This window comes from Oryza brachyantha, chromosome 6 (genome assembly GCF_000231095.2).
Source record: "Oryza brachyantha chromosome 6, ObraRS2, whole genome shotgun sequence".
NCBI classification, from domain to species: Eukaryota; Viridiplantae; Streptophyta; class Magnoliopsida; order Poales; family Poaceae; genus Oryza; species Oryza brachyantha.
The window spans coordinates 20,093,769-20,109,893 of NC_023168.2; the positions used below are offsets into that span (position 1 = coordinate 20,093,769).

The 16,125-nt window shown below is 43.2% G+C and overlaps 3 protein-coding genes across 3 annotated transcripts; 1 reads left to right on the forward strand and 2 right to left on the reverse strand.

Moving 5' to 3' along the window:
* Window positions 1-2,024: 2,024 nt before the first annotated feature.
* Window positions 2,025-3,122, forward strand: LOC121054732. Its single transcript, XM_040525203.1, has one exon. The coding sequence runs from the start codon at window positions 2,025-2,027 to the stop codon at window positions 3,120-3,122; it is 1,098 nt and encodes a 365-aa protein (XP_040381137.1).
* Window positions 3,123-3,919: 797 nt separating this feature from the next.
* LOC102716982 (protein PECTIC ARABINOGALACTAN SYNTHESIS-RELATED-like) lies at window positions 3,920-8,498 on the reverse strand. The gene is made up of 11 exons (XM_015838200.2): window positions 8,057-8,498; window positions 7,917-7,967; window positions 7,733-7,823; window positions 7,094-7,170; window positions 6,918-7,006; window positions 6,330-6,449; window positions 5,712-5,828; window positions 5,444-5,587; window positions 5,232-5,355; window positions 4,928-5,119; window positions 3,920-4,437 (listed from the first exon to the last, which is right to left on the reverse strand). The coding sequence occupies exons 1-11, from the start codon at window positions 8,417-8,419 to the stop codon at window positions 4,075-4,077; spliced, it is 1,731 nt and encodes a 576-aa protein (XP_015693686.2). The 5' UTR covers window positions 8,420-8,498; the 3' UTR covers window positions 3,920-4,074.
* A 2,630-nt stretch (window positions 8,499-11,128) lies between these two features.
* LOC102717262 (probable methyltransferase PMT9) lies at window positions 11,129-15,359 on the reverse strand. The gene is made up of 7 exons (XM_006657206.3): window positions 14,984-15,359; window positions 14,709-14,873; window positions 14,421-14,603; window positions 13,731-14,325; window positions 12,826-12,938; window positions 12,504-12,724; window positions 11,129-11,651 (listed from the first exon to the last, which is right to left on the reverse strand). Exons 1-7 carry the CDS (start codon window positions 15,197-15,199, stop codon window positions 11,345-11,347), a joined length of 1,800 nt encoding a protein of 599 aa, XP_006657269.2. The 5' UTR covers window positions 15,200-15,359; the 3' UTR covers window positions 11,129-11,344.
* Window positions 15,360-16,125: the final 766 nt, after the last annotated feature.

Genomic DNA, 16,125 nt, shown 5'->3' on the forward strand with positions numbered 1-16,125 from the left:
AAGAAGGTGTCGTCATTAGCTTTTATTTCACAAAACTACGTATACTTTAGTCAAATCATTACAAAACTATAGGGGCATGTATCCCATAACTACAAATTTAGCATCAATTTTTTCACAATACTACAAATTTAAAACATTTTATCACTAAACTACATATTTAATAATAATTTTATTCCAAAACTATAACTTTGTAACTTAAAAAAACAATAGTGCTATGCATGCCAAGTCTAAAATATATAATTTTTTGATATTTCACGATTAAGTTTTGCAATACAGGTTCTTAAATCTATAGTTTTGTGAATATTAAATTTGTATTTTTGTGATTCACATATTTAAATCTATAATTTTGTGGTAATTTTGGTCACGATACACATAGTTTTCTAAAATTTGCTCTTAGTTTTTTTTTCAAGATAATGGATAAAGTTCTGGTCTCTATATCCATAAGTGGATATACACAATCCTTGATAATTCTAATACTTAGAGGTTCCAAATCTCATAAATAAGAAACAACAAAATATACAAAACAAATAATGGAAAAGGTTTAAAACTAAGCCCCAATCTTCTGGTGCTTGTCGAGTCATGAGCTGAGTTGATCTTGAAACATACTCTATCCGTCCTAAAACAAATCAACTTTTCAGTTTTTAGATTGACTCTTTGTCTTACTGAAAAAAATTACGACTAATAATTTTATTTTTTATGATAACATATGAATAGTAATTATGTGTGACTATTTTTAAAAAAAATTAAAAAAATTTCAAATAAGACGGATGTTCAAACGCTAGAAAAAAACTGAAAAGTTGATTTTTTTCGTGGTACGGAGAGAGTAACCCAAACTCATGCACCCCTCGTTCACACTAGCTCCCCCTGCCGTCTACGAGTTGCTCACAAAAAGATGGGGGTGTTGCTCACAAAAGGATCTAATTGCCATGAGCATTGTTGTTGTTAATGAGCCCGCCGTCTTGTTAATTGTCGAGCCAACTCACCGCCTCAGTTTCCCTTGCTGTCACCGTCGCCGCTTGTCATTGCTAAGGATGACTGGGAAAGAACGACCACACAGATACGACAGAGCCAAACTTTTTCAAGAAAGCTGTGACGGAGCCAGTGATATCTCGCAAACCGAGCTACTAGGTGAGTGCGCTAACGACGCACCTAAATTTTTTATCTTTTGACATAAATATAGTGAAAAAACCGAGACGAAGTCCACGTAGTCGTCCGACCTGCCCAGGAAATGGCTCCACCACTTGAAGCAGGTATCAACTCCCAACGCAACAAAACCAGTGAATAACCATAATAGATACTTTTTATATTTAAATTTAGTGGGGTTACCAGTATGGTAGGATATTATCTTTAACATATTGGACTATAACCACGTGGTTTGAAACGGTTTAAAAAACTCTGATCTTTAACATATCACATGTTTAAGGTGCCATCGTTATTTGAAAATACCTATGTATCCACTTAGCTCGTTAGGGCATCTTCAATATACCGGTCATCATACTAGCCAAACTAATTGGCCCACCAAAAGATACAAATAAAACATGACGGGATATGGCTAATCTGTTGAAATACATGAGAAATACAGAAAGACAGTCTTTTTAGCCTGCTAGCCATAAAAATATTTAGCTAGACTCTTGTAAATACTCTTAGTCATATGCCATAAAAATATTTTTTTGACAGCGTGTCAAGTAAATACCATATCTGTATAAGCATTTTTTAATATGTATGTGGACATCCCTCCGTTTATGTTCATAACCATGAATGCTTATATTTTGGGACATATGCCGGGCCCACGACATCGTGCCCGAAGCGGCCCATGAATGCGAGCCCACCTCGTATCCGAACCAAAAATGGAAAATCAGTCAGGAACGGAATCCGCCGCCCATGCATGATGAGGAGGGGGGACGTGTTCCCACTCGCGCCGCCGTCTATATTAATGTCGCACAGCCGCACTCACTCTCATCCATATCGTAGCCGCCAGCCAGTAGCCGCCGCTGCGGAGAGAGAAGTGCCCTAGCTAGGTTAAGATGGACAATGCCTGCGACCTCGCCGCCGGGCCGTCGCTGCAGGTGACGGAGGAGGAGGTGGCTCCTGCCGTGGCCGTGCAGCCGGTGCTGCCCGATGGCGACGTCGTCGTCGACACGGCTGCAGTGGACGACGTCGAGGATGGAGATGGTGATGAGGAGGATGAGAGTGACGACGACGAGCAAGTCGTCGAGCGCCGCCCTGTCCGCCCGGAGTATTACGACAGCGACGACGGGCTGTCCCGCCAGATGTACGACGAGAGCGGCGACGAGGACGACGAGCCGGTGAAGGTGAGGGACGGCGAGCCGGCGGAAAGGGCTGAGATGCCGCTGGTCCCGGGGCCGTTCGTGCCGGAAGGGAGGTCTGTTTGCCCGGCGCGGTTCGCCGCCGTCGGGTCCACCGCCGGCTTCATGAGGGTCGCCGTCGTCGAGGGGGACGACGACCCGGCCGGCGGGCAACAAGAGATCGTGGTGCTCTACCGCTACACCCGCTACTCGAGGACATGGAGCGGGAGTAGGGGCGTGGAGATGTCCAGGAGGATGAAGCTGCACCATGTCCGGTTCATCGTCTCGCCCACCGCCGACCTGGCGAGCTCGCTTCCAATGGCCGGCTCCTCGCTGGCTCCGATGATCTACCCCTTCTTCTTCAAGCAGGAGCTCCGCGAGCTGTGGTCAACCCTGGTGGCGCCGGTGAACATCCCGCCGGGAGCCACGCGCTTGCAGGTGTCCGTCGAGGTGGGCATCCTCCGGCCGTTCGACCGCACGCCGGAGCGCATGGAGTACATGCGCCGGGAGCTGGAAACCAAGAAGGCAGCGGCGTGGCCCGGGCACCACTTCGGCCTGGAGCTGAGCCTCCCGGAGCCGGTGCTGTCCGAGAGGGACATCGGCGACGCGGCGCCGCCGGCGAAGAGGATGAGGGTGGTGGCTGGGGTCGCCGGGGAGGAGTGCCCCATTTGCCTCGACGAGCTCGAGGCCGACCTCGTGGCGTGGCCGGGGTGCTCCGTGCCCCATGTCTTCCATGGCGAATGCTTGGAGCTCAATCTCGAGAACAGCGTCACGTGCCCTATCTGCAGGCGTGATCTTGGTATGAAGAATCTGTAGGCTTGAATCCTGGAGCCACTGGATGAACACTCACCATCAGATGGGTGATGAAGCTGGCTACCATTTGATCTATCATTATCTAAAAAAACCTACCTTTGATGTCTTGTGTGAATCTAGAGCGTTCTTCAGCTCTAGATTATGTTATATTTATGTTTAGATTTAAGCATTTTAGTTTGTTTCGGCAATGTGCCCGTCAATTGTATGAATCTAGGGCGTTCTCCAGCTCTAGCTTATCTTAATTTATTTTTTGATTTAGCAATTCAGTTTGTTTCTGCAATGTACCCGTTAATTTATTATATGTAGTATGATGTTCCTGTTTTGATTGAGATTGTTTTCTGTCAACAATTTACCCAGTACTCGTTCCGTCTCAAAACATTTAAATTTCATACTGGAATTGATACAGCATGGTATAACCAGTCTAGACAGATCCATCTCAAAATATTTATACTTAGTACTAGATTTAACACAACCTCTAGAGCGAAGTCAGATTTGTTATGCTAGGTTGTGTTAACTTTGTCCAGTTTCGTTTTGATAAATTGTGTCAAATCCACTGCTGAGTTTAAATTTTTTGAGATGGGTCTGTCCAGATAGTATGCTCTTGATTTTGTGAAAGAGTGCAAGTTTGCCCTCTTGGTCCTTTTGTTGTTATTGGCTGATACAAGCATACCTTTTTTTTTTTTTTTTGACAAACCAAGAACGAAAACTACTCTGGAGTGAACAAAATTACTACTTCGCACAAAATGTTTTCCAAGTTACTTGAACTGTCGATCATGCACTCAAACCTTTTTTTTTGGTATAAAAAGGAGCAACTATAACAGTTGAAATTTCATTGTGTAGTATACAATTAAGAAATATCTATCATGAAAAATAAATGAGATACAAAGAACTATATAGACTTACATTCAGAATATGAATAAAGAATATCTATGCACAATCACTATATGTCCAAAATTTAAGCTCTACACATGCAAGGCGTCAGGGGGTTTTCCCAGAGGTCGTAGTGTGGGAATGTGGACTCAGGGAGACCAGTTCTTGTCTGGTGAGTGATCATCACATCCTCCACAAAAGTTGCCCATGGCATGTAGGGATCGCCGAAGAACTTTGACATGAGGCCCTTGTCTGGCTTGATAGACTTGAGCCGATGCCGACCCATGTAGCGGCGAAAACCGATGATCAGCTTGGCGAAATTGCCACCATGGGTCATGACGAACACGTCTGACTTGAGGCAAACCAGGAAATCCAATGCAGCAAGGCTGGTCACATGCTTCTTGAAGTGCTCTATCTCCTCTTTGCTTGCAAGATCTTCTTTTGTAACCTTACGACAGAGGGAAACATGTCAGTTGTCTGAATGGATGAATTCTATGCTGGTTACAACATAGGTCTTAGTAATTATCTTTGACACATTCAGAACTATATGCGACTAGAATATTTTCCTGTGGGTTGCAACTGTTTTCATACAATGATGTTAAGTTCTAGCGCTTCATAAATGAAAGATAAGCAACCTCTAGTTCAAAGAACCACATGCATCGTTCACATTAGATCAACATGCAACTGCATATAAATAAGTAGAGAGATTTGAATACAACACCAAATATTTCCACAAAGAGCCATATTTATGCAGATCCATCTAGAAAAGATCCAGTGGAGTAGCGAGGGTGTAGAGCACAATGACACTACCGCCATATAAAGGTCGTAGTAAGGATTTTGCAATAAGTCTACATTAAAGGCAACACTGAATGCAATAAATAGAACTAGATAGTAAAGCACTGAAGTGTTTTCCCCATAAAACTTTTTGAAGCACTCACCAAATTGGGGAACATATTCCTTAGCGGAGCCATTCTATTGCCTCCACCATAAACTTGACCAGATGCAACATATATCTGAGTTTCCTTTGTATATCCCATTGCACGTAGAATAATACCTATTTCACCAGGCTCAAGAGGGCAGCGGCCTTCTTTTCTTTTCTCAAGTGCTAATGGCCAAAGGTGAGATCCATTCTGCATACAAGTAGAAGAGAAGAAATATATTTATGTACTATATCCTATGATCTTATTAATATTGAGGCTAATGTCATCATTGACTCTCCAGGTAGCTGAAAATTCATGTTACCTTGTAGCGTCTTGGCCATTGTTTCTGCCTATACTCAGCCATCATTGCTTTCTCGTCTCTAGTTCCCGCAAAATCACAAAATGAAAGGCCCACCATTCCTTTCTCAAATCTAAGATGAAGAGCCCTTCACAAGCAGGTATAACTGGGTGTGAGATACATTTCAATTGGACAATTACAGGTAGGTTGGATAGGAGACACTGAGCTAAGCTTACATGTATGGATTTACACTGCCTGTTCGGTTCCTCATCCTTGTTGCCAGCTTGTCAGCCATTTCTTCAATTTCAGGTAAAAACTTCAAGGCATGGTAATTAACTCTGCATCTGAGCCGGTTAATCTCCATCGGAACATTATCATACCTGAAATCACAGGCTTAGGTTACACTCTGATGTCAAGGATAGTTACAGCCTCACAGGGCTAAAAAGCTATATAACCAATCTCAATATGTATGGACGAGGTACAGTCATGATGACAAGACATTACCCCAGTCTATCAACAAATGGCTTGATAGACATTATCTTTTTCTCTTTGATCCTTGGAAGGACATTGTCAATGTAGAACTGTGCCGATGCATACTTTGGGATATTTTTCACGGTTCTCCTGTTATAATAAGCATCAAGAATTAAAAAAAAAGGGATACATTCATTAATCATTTGTAAATATAGCACATATAGTACTGTGATTGAAAACACAGTAAACCGTGATGACCACAACAGAAGAATATTATAGCCATTAAAACCAACTTTATGATGAGAGAAAAAATTAGCCATAAGCAGTACATGTTCCAGTGATATAATTTTTTTGTGCCCTATCTCTTGGTGATATAGGACTCTAGGCATCATATAGTAAAATAAGCTAATTTTGACCCTATAATATATATGCAATGTTTTAAAGTAGATGCACCTCTAGTGGCATAATATATGTGGACAGTGCAATGCGTGAATGAAATACAGAATGAAATACAAAAGCTAACAAGCTGTGACAATCACCATGTTAACTTGTCCCCAAGATTCATATGCTTTAGAAGTGTGTGCGTGCACTCAAGCTTATCTATTGGTAAAAGAAAAGAGAGAAGCAATAAGTGAAAAGGAAGGAACTGACTTTATACTGGTGAAAAGTTCATCTTTCTCTGTGAACCATTCAGGAATTTCTCGAACAATGCGCACATCATCCTTCAAGTAATTTATGAAATAATCTACATCAAAGATATCTTCAAATTTCCTGCATAAAAGGACACAAGTTCACAACTCTCAAGTGCTAGCTGCTAGGTACTAAAGGACTTGTGCCGAAAACAGATACTCCCTCCGGAATGGTAATACTTGTCACTGAAGCTTTGTAGGCAATGGTTGAAAATACTTGTCGCTGGAGCATATTTTGAGCCATTTAAGAAGAAATTGCCGCTATGTAATTAATGGCAAAAGATAAAGCACCCACTGGGAACAGAACCCAGGCCATGCAGTCCAATACGCATGCACTACAACTAAGTGCAGCTCATTTGCTGAGTTCAATGTATAGTTCACATTATTTAATATGGGTAGAGAAGGAAATAGGCACCACAATTAGTGATTCCTTGGTTTGTGAGATTGTGTCAGAACGACAAATAATATCAAACTGGAGGGAGTATAACACAAAAGGGTGTATGCAGACAGTAGTTGATACTGAAAAAGAATATCATAATTCATCGCTTACGTTTGATCTTTCCAGATTTGATCCTGCTTCAGCACAGGCAAAATAAGTGTGGCATTCATTATCTTAGCAATTGCAACAGCATTACATATCTGCAAATATATCAAGTACTGCAATTAACAACTGAGTGTTCAATACAACTTGAGCAAGCTAATAATGTGAGGAAAGAACATCCGTACAGCTATTCGTTGCTGGTTTAATCCACCCTCGGCATGAATAAATATATACCCAGAGGTTTCATTTTCTGGTACAAGATCTGCACAACAGAAGAGAGAAGAATATATTTATTCATCAGGATTTAACCATTGTTTCGACTTTCAAAATAATGTTTTAATGTTCCCTACGATATAAATTGGCAAACATAAACAGGCACAAGCATCCAGCACAGTGAAATACTGAATAAACCCATCACATAAGAGGCAGTCACAGGGCCTATGATATCATAAATTCATAATGAAACACAAAAGGTTTAGAAAGGATTAAAGTAGCTATTTTTTGGCTGTCAAAAGATTGAAATAGATTTTTTTTAAGTTAAAAGATTGAAATAGATAGTTACATAGAAACACAGAAGGGCGGAGGTGTGCTGTTCATGATACCTATTGCCGGTGCTCTCATAAACAGTAAGGTGGACAATTTCTCAAATTATGACTTCACACTAGAGAAGTTATCTATAAATCCAACCAGGCACCTTACATAAAATGTGGAATATCATTGAGCCAACTACACTACATCCAACAGTCTAACTACTACTAAATATATTATGCAGATCATCTTTCACTAAATATTTATTTCCAGGGAGAATTAGATACTGCTCTTACCTGAGATCTCATCACTACGCCGCTCAGCGCAAGGCTTCCAAGATGCCGCTGCGGCATGCGGATTCTCCCAGAGAGAACCCCGCTCGTTCACCTGCAGAGTAGGACCAAGCCAACCACATAAATATTGCAACAAAATGTGAGCAAATAGATTTCCTAGATGCATTCTGAGAAAACATCACTTTACCCCGGGGCAGTGGAGCCGAATCCCGTCCTTGCGGCACAGATAGGGCGAGTTCTATGTTCCAGCAACGACGCCAGTGTAAGCAACAAGTTAGACGAGATCCTGATGAAGCACGGAGGAGATCGAGGAACGGGGGAGCTCACGAGGCGTGACCAGACGGAAGGCGCGGAGACGAGCGCGGAGACGAGCGCGGCGACGAGGAGGCAGGCGACGACGGCGACCAGGATCCGGTAGGAGGCGGACGCGGACGGCGACCTGGGGTCCTCGAGCGCGAGGAGCGAGCGGACGGGGGACGGGAGGCGGTGCCTCTGGTGGTGGTGGTGGAGGAGCGGAGAGGAGGAGGAACGGGGCGCCCCTTCCTTCCCGTCCACTCCGCCGCCGCCGCCGCCGCGTGGCGAGGAGGACACGAAGGGGGACGAGGAGGCGGAGGACTCCGCGTCGCGCTTGGCCGGCGAGCTCGACGCCCGGGCCACCGCCGCCGCCGTGGCGTGCCGCAGCTCGGCCATGCCGCTGTCGGCGGTGGCGGCGAGCGAGGTCGAGTTCGTCGGCTCCGGTGCGCTTCCCCTTCCCGGGCCAGATTTCGTTACTTACGGCCCAGCAGCGTTCACTCGCAGCAAACTCTGCACGTGCTTTGACAAGATTTTTTTTTAAAAAAAAACATCTTCGACTTTAGATCAATATCGAGAGAATTTCATGTGGAATTACAGAGAAGTTATGTTTTGTAATAATGAAATTAATAATGTCTGGTTTTTGCTTTAAAAAAGTTATAACCAAAGATTACTGAGGTTGCATATCAAACCACTACTACTTGTACATAATTACAATTTGATTGGAACCAAGGAAAATAAATTACAGAACGCCAAAGAGAAATTAAGTTTTTGTCACTTTTACGAGTGGGTGACAATAAATTTACCACTCTTTCCTCAATATTGAACTCTCCTTTGCAATAGTAGTAAAAAGTTAAAAGTCTCTGCCACTAAAGACAAATGTAACACTTTCATAAGTGATATGATATGTAATTGGTGATAAATTGTGTTGCATTTCAATACTTTTCATTTTTTTTAGAGAGTTTGATTTCTATTTCGTGTGACCTAGTTTGAAGCAGATCGTTGTAGTGGATTATCTACATGGTTATAGATAAAAGTTAAATATTTTATTGATAGTTTACAAAAGATCTAAGCTAATAAATGAAGTAGAAGAAAGTTTTTGTTTGAAAAAAAACTTACTTTAGAAACATGGAACAGATAATTTAGTGAATTATCTGAAAAGATCACAACTACAAATTGCTCTGCTCTATTTGTGAGCAATCATCTCGCAGGTCATTTGAGTGCTTCTGAATATGCAAAATTGAAAAAAAATGGAATTAACATGTGCCTACATAATTTATACTGCAAGTTAATAAGTTATTCAGGTTAATGATGAGTTCTTTTTTTTTGTTGAAGACTCAAATATATTACCAGTTTCAAGAACCGAGTACAATGTGAAGGGAGAACATTCCTGACACAAGAACAGTGAACACTAGAAACCGTAGAACACTAGAACCAACATGCTACAGCGGATGCACTAAACAGAGCGAGGCGCGCGCCATTTTCCACGATGCAGCGCGCCACCGGGCCATCGCCACCGGGCCTACACGCGGCGGCACTGGCCGCCGCCGCAGCAGCAGCAGTAGAAGTGGTGGTGGATCACCACCACCGTCCCTGCCCCGGCCCCCGGCGGCGCCGCCGCCGCCATGGTCCTCCTCCCCACCGCCGCCGCGGCGCGCACCAACACCATGCAGTTGCACGGCGGAGGACGGGGGGCACCGGCGCCACCGCGCGGCGCCGGTCGACACCGCCGGCAGCTGCCGCTGCAGAACACGGCCAGGTACACGACGGCGGAGACCGCCCAGATCGCCCACTTGAGCCACTCCAAAGCCATAGCCATATGGCTCTGAAGCTTTTCTTGAGCGAGCTATCTAGCTACTGCTGCTGCCGTGTGACCGTGTCTGCCATTTTTGTAGGTGCTTCTTGGCAGCTGGGATTGGTCAAGGCAGCAGGAGGATGAAGGCATCGATCAGCTCGAGTCGTCACCTGCAGCAAGCATCCAAAGACGATGATATCATCGAAATGATGAAGACGGCATGCATCTGGACGAGACCATCTCTGCGTCTCTCAGGTTGACCGAGTTCTTGAAATGGAACGAACGAGACCGATGCTCCGCGCCACGCCCCTCCCCACAGTCCACGGCAGTGCAACACATGCGAGTGACCAGACGAGCGCGTCTCGTTTCCTTCAAAAGCCTTTCAGAGATCATCTCTGGTGATCCGTGCTCATCATGTCCTACCTAGATAGCAAGCAGGTTGCATACTTCCATTGACTGAATTGTCAATTTTGAAGAAAAAGAACCTCGCAAAATGAAAAAGAAGAAGAAACAGCAGCGTTTTGACTAGCCGAGGCAGCTAGAGGGGGTGATGATCGCTGCGATGGATGTTTCTTTCTCCTAGGAAGAGCTCAGCAGGAGCCTATAATACATTTGGTACAAATCATTTACTTCCTCCTCTGTTTCACGAGAGGAGACAGAGAAAGTTATAGTATTACTTAGATTCATATAAATACTAATAAACTGAAATATACTCAAACAATATATATTGATCAAGACAAAATATAAAATATAGCTAAGAATTACAATAAAATATGATATTTTCCCAAAAGCATATCTGGGATTACTGTATACAGATAAACATACTAAAATTTTTACACTGCCTCGAGTCAGACCATAAGACCAGCTCGAGATCATCACAAGGAGTTCCAATTCTAGCAACCATGTGTGTGAACACCACCTTTTGAATAGTTACGTCACATCTGGGTTAGGGAATTATATGATTGGTAAATTTTCCATGTGTTTTTATATATAACAACGATGCATACAATATGTTGTTTCTTTAGTTATCAGCAATAGATTTCTACTCATTCCTCTCTCTTTTTATTTAACGTCACTAACTTTTGAAACTACATTTGATTATTTATCTTATTAAAAAAATTCAAGCATTCAAAGTTATAGTCATGTTTAAAGTATCTTTAGTAATAAAACAAATAATAAGAAATATTATATATCTTTAAGAAGACAAATAGTCAAACATATATTTAATAGTCAATAACGTCAAATAAAAAAATCATAGGAAGTAGAAATCTATACTACAATGATATGGATGTGAAAGGTGCATTTTGATTACATGCTGCTATGGCTAATTTTATGCTCAAGCGGGTGAATGACATGGTTCCTTGTGAAACTCCACATTTAAAATGGCTTTCATCTCGTGCTAACTGCTAAGCATTGATCATCAGTCGCTTAATACACTGATCATCAGGTTATCACAGTTTAGCAGTGACTGGCTAAGTGGGTAACTAAGGTCAAAATAAGAACTATGTTTTGCGTGTCTGCTACAAGGCCTACATTGTCGGATTCCACAGTTTTTTCCTCACGATCAGTACTCTTTCATCACCGGACCAAAGGGCATCCTTTTTGGGTTTCACCTCAGATGACCAGTCGTCCCATCTTAGAGCTGGTAAAAGCTTCTTGATGTAGCTTATGACAGCAACTTTGTCTCTGATAATGGCATACCCATGAGGCCTCATGATGCGGTCCATCTCAATCAGCAGATCTTCCACACTGCACCCTTGTTTCTCTATCTCAGAAAGAAGGAGCCAGGCGTGAAGGAGATCGTAGGTGCGTGGATATGTTGAGAATGACTCGCACCTTCAATTAAGAAACAGAAAACAAAGAATATATATCACAGTAGATGCACCAAAAGAGTAGCAGATAGCATCAAGTACGACAATACAACAATAACAAGAACAAACTGCTTTCAGTGACCATGTAAAGGTAATCAAGATTGATTATGAAGGGATTTTAGTAGAAATAGGAAGTAACAGTAGAAAGTAGAGAGGCACTGTTAAGCAATGCTGGAGCACTGGGACTAGAATAGGACATAGGCCAAGTTTTTGACTTTTGTGTAATGAAAGTAATAATGCGTCCTGGTCAAAGAAGTTAATAACAAGAGCACCACATGCTATGAGGGATTTTTCTAGTGGCGGGAACTTCAGGCGCAATCATAATGAGTTAATATCCCCTCTAGCAACGCGCTCTAAATGTGGTGACTGGACTATCACTATTAATAAATAGCTGCCACTCTCCCATAATAGCATTACTAAGGAAGTCCACAAAATCATATGCAAATTATGTCTAGATAAAATACAACACCATACATGAATGGAAAAAACATAATGTGCTTTGTCAAGTGTTAACAAAGATATGTTAATATATTTTTCTGAAAGATATGGTAATTATATGGCTAAACACAAGTTTGGTTCAACATTAATCAAATTACCGGTCTGTTTCTTCAATCGGCCACTCAACAGACTTCAATGTTTTTTACCGTTTGATATTCCTTTTAGATAAAGTGACTGTTTGATTATATCCAGGTACTAAAACTATGTTTTTGAACTCAATGAATATGTAACAATTTTACCTATGCAAATTCGAACCTGAAACAACTAACTGAAATAAGTCTATAGGATTCAAGACAAAAGGTTTTCAAATATTTTATACCAATTATGGATGGTCCCTACTAGACCACGATCGTAGATGATCTTCAGTTTGCCGGATTCTGCGGAAGGAACTACATTCATCACCCAGACATCCTTTTTCCTCAGAGATGCTGCAAATCCACCAAGGTTTGCACTCATATCCATAACATTTCTAAATGAATCCTTTTGAATCTCAGATTTCATGAGTTTCCAGTACTGAATAACCCTAGAATGCCAAATCTCCTGCAAGGAATATTTCAAGGTTAGATACTAAAGAAGCTTTCAAAAAGGATTTGAGCACATATTGCAAAAGAAAATTATCATTGGCTTATTGCATAGCTCACATTGTCTTCAGAAAAATTGTTTGAACTGATTCCAAGCTCTTCAAGACGAGGGGGTGGTGTGGTAAGCCTTTGCGGCCATGGAAGGAGATTACTACCTTTAACCATGTGCACTCCTGGATAAGTGCACATGATAAGATCAGAATACAAGGTGCTCAATAGCAGTTAGCCAGATAAGTTAAAGCATACGGCAAAAACTGGAGTAGACAATGCATTTAACAAAAACAGGTAACTGGCATTTTCTTCAATTAAATTCCCAGCAACAGGATATACACATATTTGAACCAAACAAAATATTCTTAAGTTATACAGAAGAATTTAATACTTCAGTAAACACAACAGTGGCCAATTAGTTACTGGAGAAGTTGTGAGTGATTCTATGTAATGCATTTTCTAAACAATGAGGCATTTAATACATAATTTACCAAAGCTATATTAAGAATTGCAAATAACAAGTTTGAGATATTCTTGGGAGATGTCCCCAATTAAAAAAAAAAGTCAATGCATCATCGATCTCGAGACTGCTATGATTAGGATTCAGGAACATGAACCCGCTGGGGGAAGGGGGGGGGGGTGGTAATCTGTTGAGGACACAACTGGCTGGAGAAGCAGAGCCGACAGCTTACAGTGAGCATGATCCAGGTAGGAGCCAATTGGTCGGCAACTAGGCAGCCCAAGTATTAAGGGCTTGGCAGCAGATATTCTCTTGACATAAAAGATTGGCTATGGTGCCCTTCTAAATTATCGCTAATGTTTGAATCTCCAGCATTAAGTGTGTCCTGAGATGCGCAAGCTTTTGCCATTATATAGCATTCAAGCAAAGTTCCATAAGAAAGTAAGGGGCAGCATGGCATACCGTATTATTCACTATTCAATAATCTTGAGGCAAATAAGGGAAGTAAACTTACTTTCCGAGTACGGAGTTACACATGCTTTCATGGGCACATTCCAAGCAGCATCTGGATCATCATCACGGTCACACATGGGAGGAAGTGTTCCTTGCTCTCTCTTCATATAGCACTCATTAGTCAATGGCTTGACCCATATGACTGTCTGATCCTCCTTAGATGCAATCTGCCAACACATTCTTCGAGCAAGATCACTCATCTTTCTCCATATATTCCTGTTGATGGGATCCATAGCATAAGCCTCTGGTGATGAATACACAAAATACCCTCCAGGCCTCAAAACCCTATCCACTTCCAGCAACAAGATCCCATCCCTCTGCAGCCAGTCAATCCGACAACGAGAACAGTGTGCCAGCTCGAATGAGCGGCTGGGGTATGGCAGCCTCCTTGTGCCCAGCACACCGAGGGTTGATGGGATTCCTCTTTCAAGGGCAAACTGTATTTGGTTCTCGTGCACATCGTTAGGAGCAAGCGACATTGCAATTATATCGAGCGGAAGAAGGTAGGCCCCGAAGCTGGCAACCCCACAACCAACATCCAGCACATTCCTGATATTCCCTCCATTGCTGAGCTTACCATTCGGAAAATTCAGCATCTGCACCACACATCCACACCAAAACAACAACGATGTCATCAGATTCAGAGGTAACAAAAATACGGTAAAATTCACTGCTGGATCATCTCCAAAACCTGCGCAAGGTGCACAATGTACTTGTCAGCACCAGCGTGGAAGTGGGTGCCTCCACCGGGAAAGTTGATTTTGTCACCGTTCACCACCATCCACCGCTGATCGGACTTCTCAGAGGCAAGGTGGGTGTGTGGTATGTTAGCCTTCCACACCTCGTCCCGGCTCCTCGGCCACCTGATTGACACCTAAGCATTGAAACATCACACATTCACACCACAAACATTAGCAAATAAACAAAGCGCAGCATGCGGCAGATTAATCAATCCATCATGGTCGTGTGTCTGTCTCACCCGGTAGCCGGCGGGTGGCGGGATGAGGCAGTTGAGGCGGCGGTGCGCCGGCGGGCAGTGGCGCTCGTAGTGCTCCATGAGGGAGAGGTTGAGCCTGAGGCGGAGCTGGTAGAGGAGGCCCCGGTCCAAGCACGGGATCAGCTCCGAGTACCCCGCGTCGCACACCTGAACCCCAGACCACCGTCACCCGAGCGCGCGGAGAGACGTCAGCGGAATCAACCCACCACTCGCGCGTACGGAACAAAGGCTGAGAGAGAGAGAGAGGGGTCACGGACCGGGAGGGAGGAGAGCGCGAGGTCGGCGGGGAGGGCCTGGACAACCTCGAACCGGCGCTGGAGAGGAAGGCGGCGGGAGCGGAGGGTGGGGCCGAAGGCGGCGCCGTAGAAGAGGCAGAGGAGCGCGAGCGCAACGACCGCCGCCGCGAGCAGCGCCGCGAAGCCGCGCCGCCCCAACGCGCCACCTCCTCCCCTCTGCTGCTGCGGCGGCTTCATCGCCTCCTCCCCCTCGCGCTAGCGGCGCGGCGCCGACATGGGTCAGGGCTGTGACGCAGTCGCTTCTGTGGCTTTCTCCCCGGTGACCGGGAGGGGAGAAATGCGGTGGGGCCTCGCGCAACGGGACGGGACAGGACGGCGGGGTGCTCGTCGTGGGGTCAGCGTGTTTCGGTCGGGATCGCCTGGAATTTTCTCTCCGTGCAGGAGAGCTGGAACGGTGAAACCGCGTGTACTGGTGAGGGGGACCGGGACCCATCGCATCAATTTGGCATGGATAGTGCCATAGTGGCTGTTTCCGTTTAGTATTATGGTAATTTAGATTATATAAATAAGGGTAAAGTCTATGGTTATTATTTAAACTGTGACACGATATCACTTAGGTCTACAAACTTAGAAATACACATTTAGTTCTATGAACTTGTTTGTATTGTCCAGGTCTATAAACTTGTTTTTATCTACCATCCAGATCTATTAACTCGTTTTAATGTATCATCTAGGTTCATGATTTTAGACAAAAACGAGTTTATAGAACTAAACATGCATTTTTTAAGTTTATGGACCTAAGTGGTATCATGCCATAAGTTTAAAGACCGGTCATGTACTTTACTCTATAAATAATGTAGAATATACGATTAGATTATTATGGCAACTTATTATATATATATATATATATCAGATTACAATAATTTGATAAACTTGAACAGGGATGTTTTTTTAGATTATTAAGTGTGTAAATAACCAATATCCTTGAGTACTTTAAATTAATTATCCATGTTAATGTATATTACCTATTTCAGCTTATAATAATTTAGTTTATAGTAACTTGTTTTAATAATATATTATAATAATTCTAAGTACAAAACAAACATGGCCTAAATTTGGTGCAGGTGGCGTTTAACCAATGAAAATCTTATTTTTAAAAGACT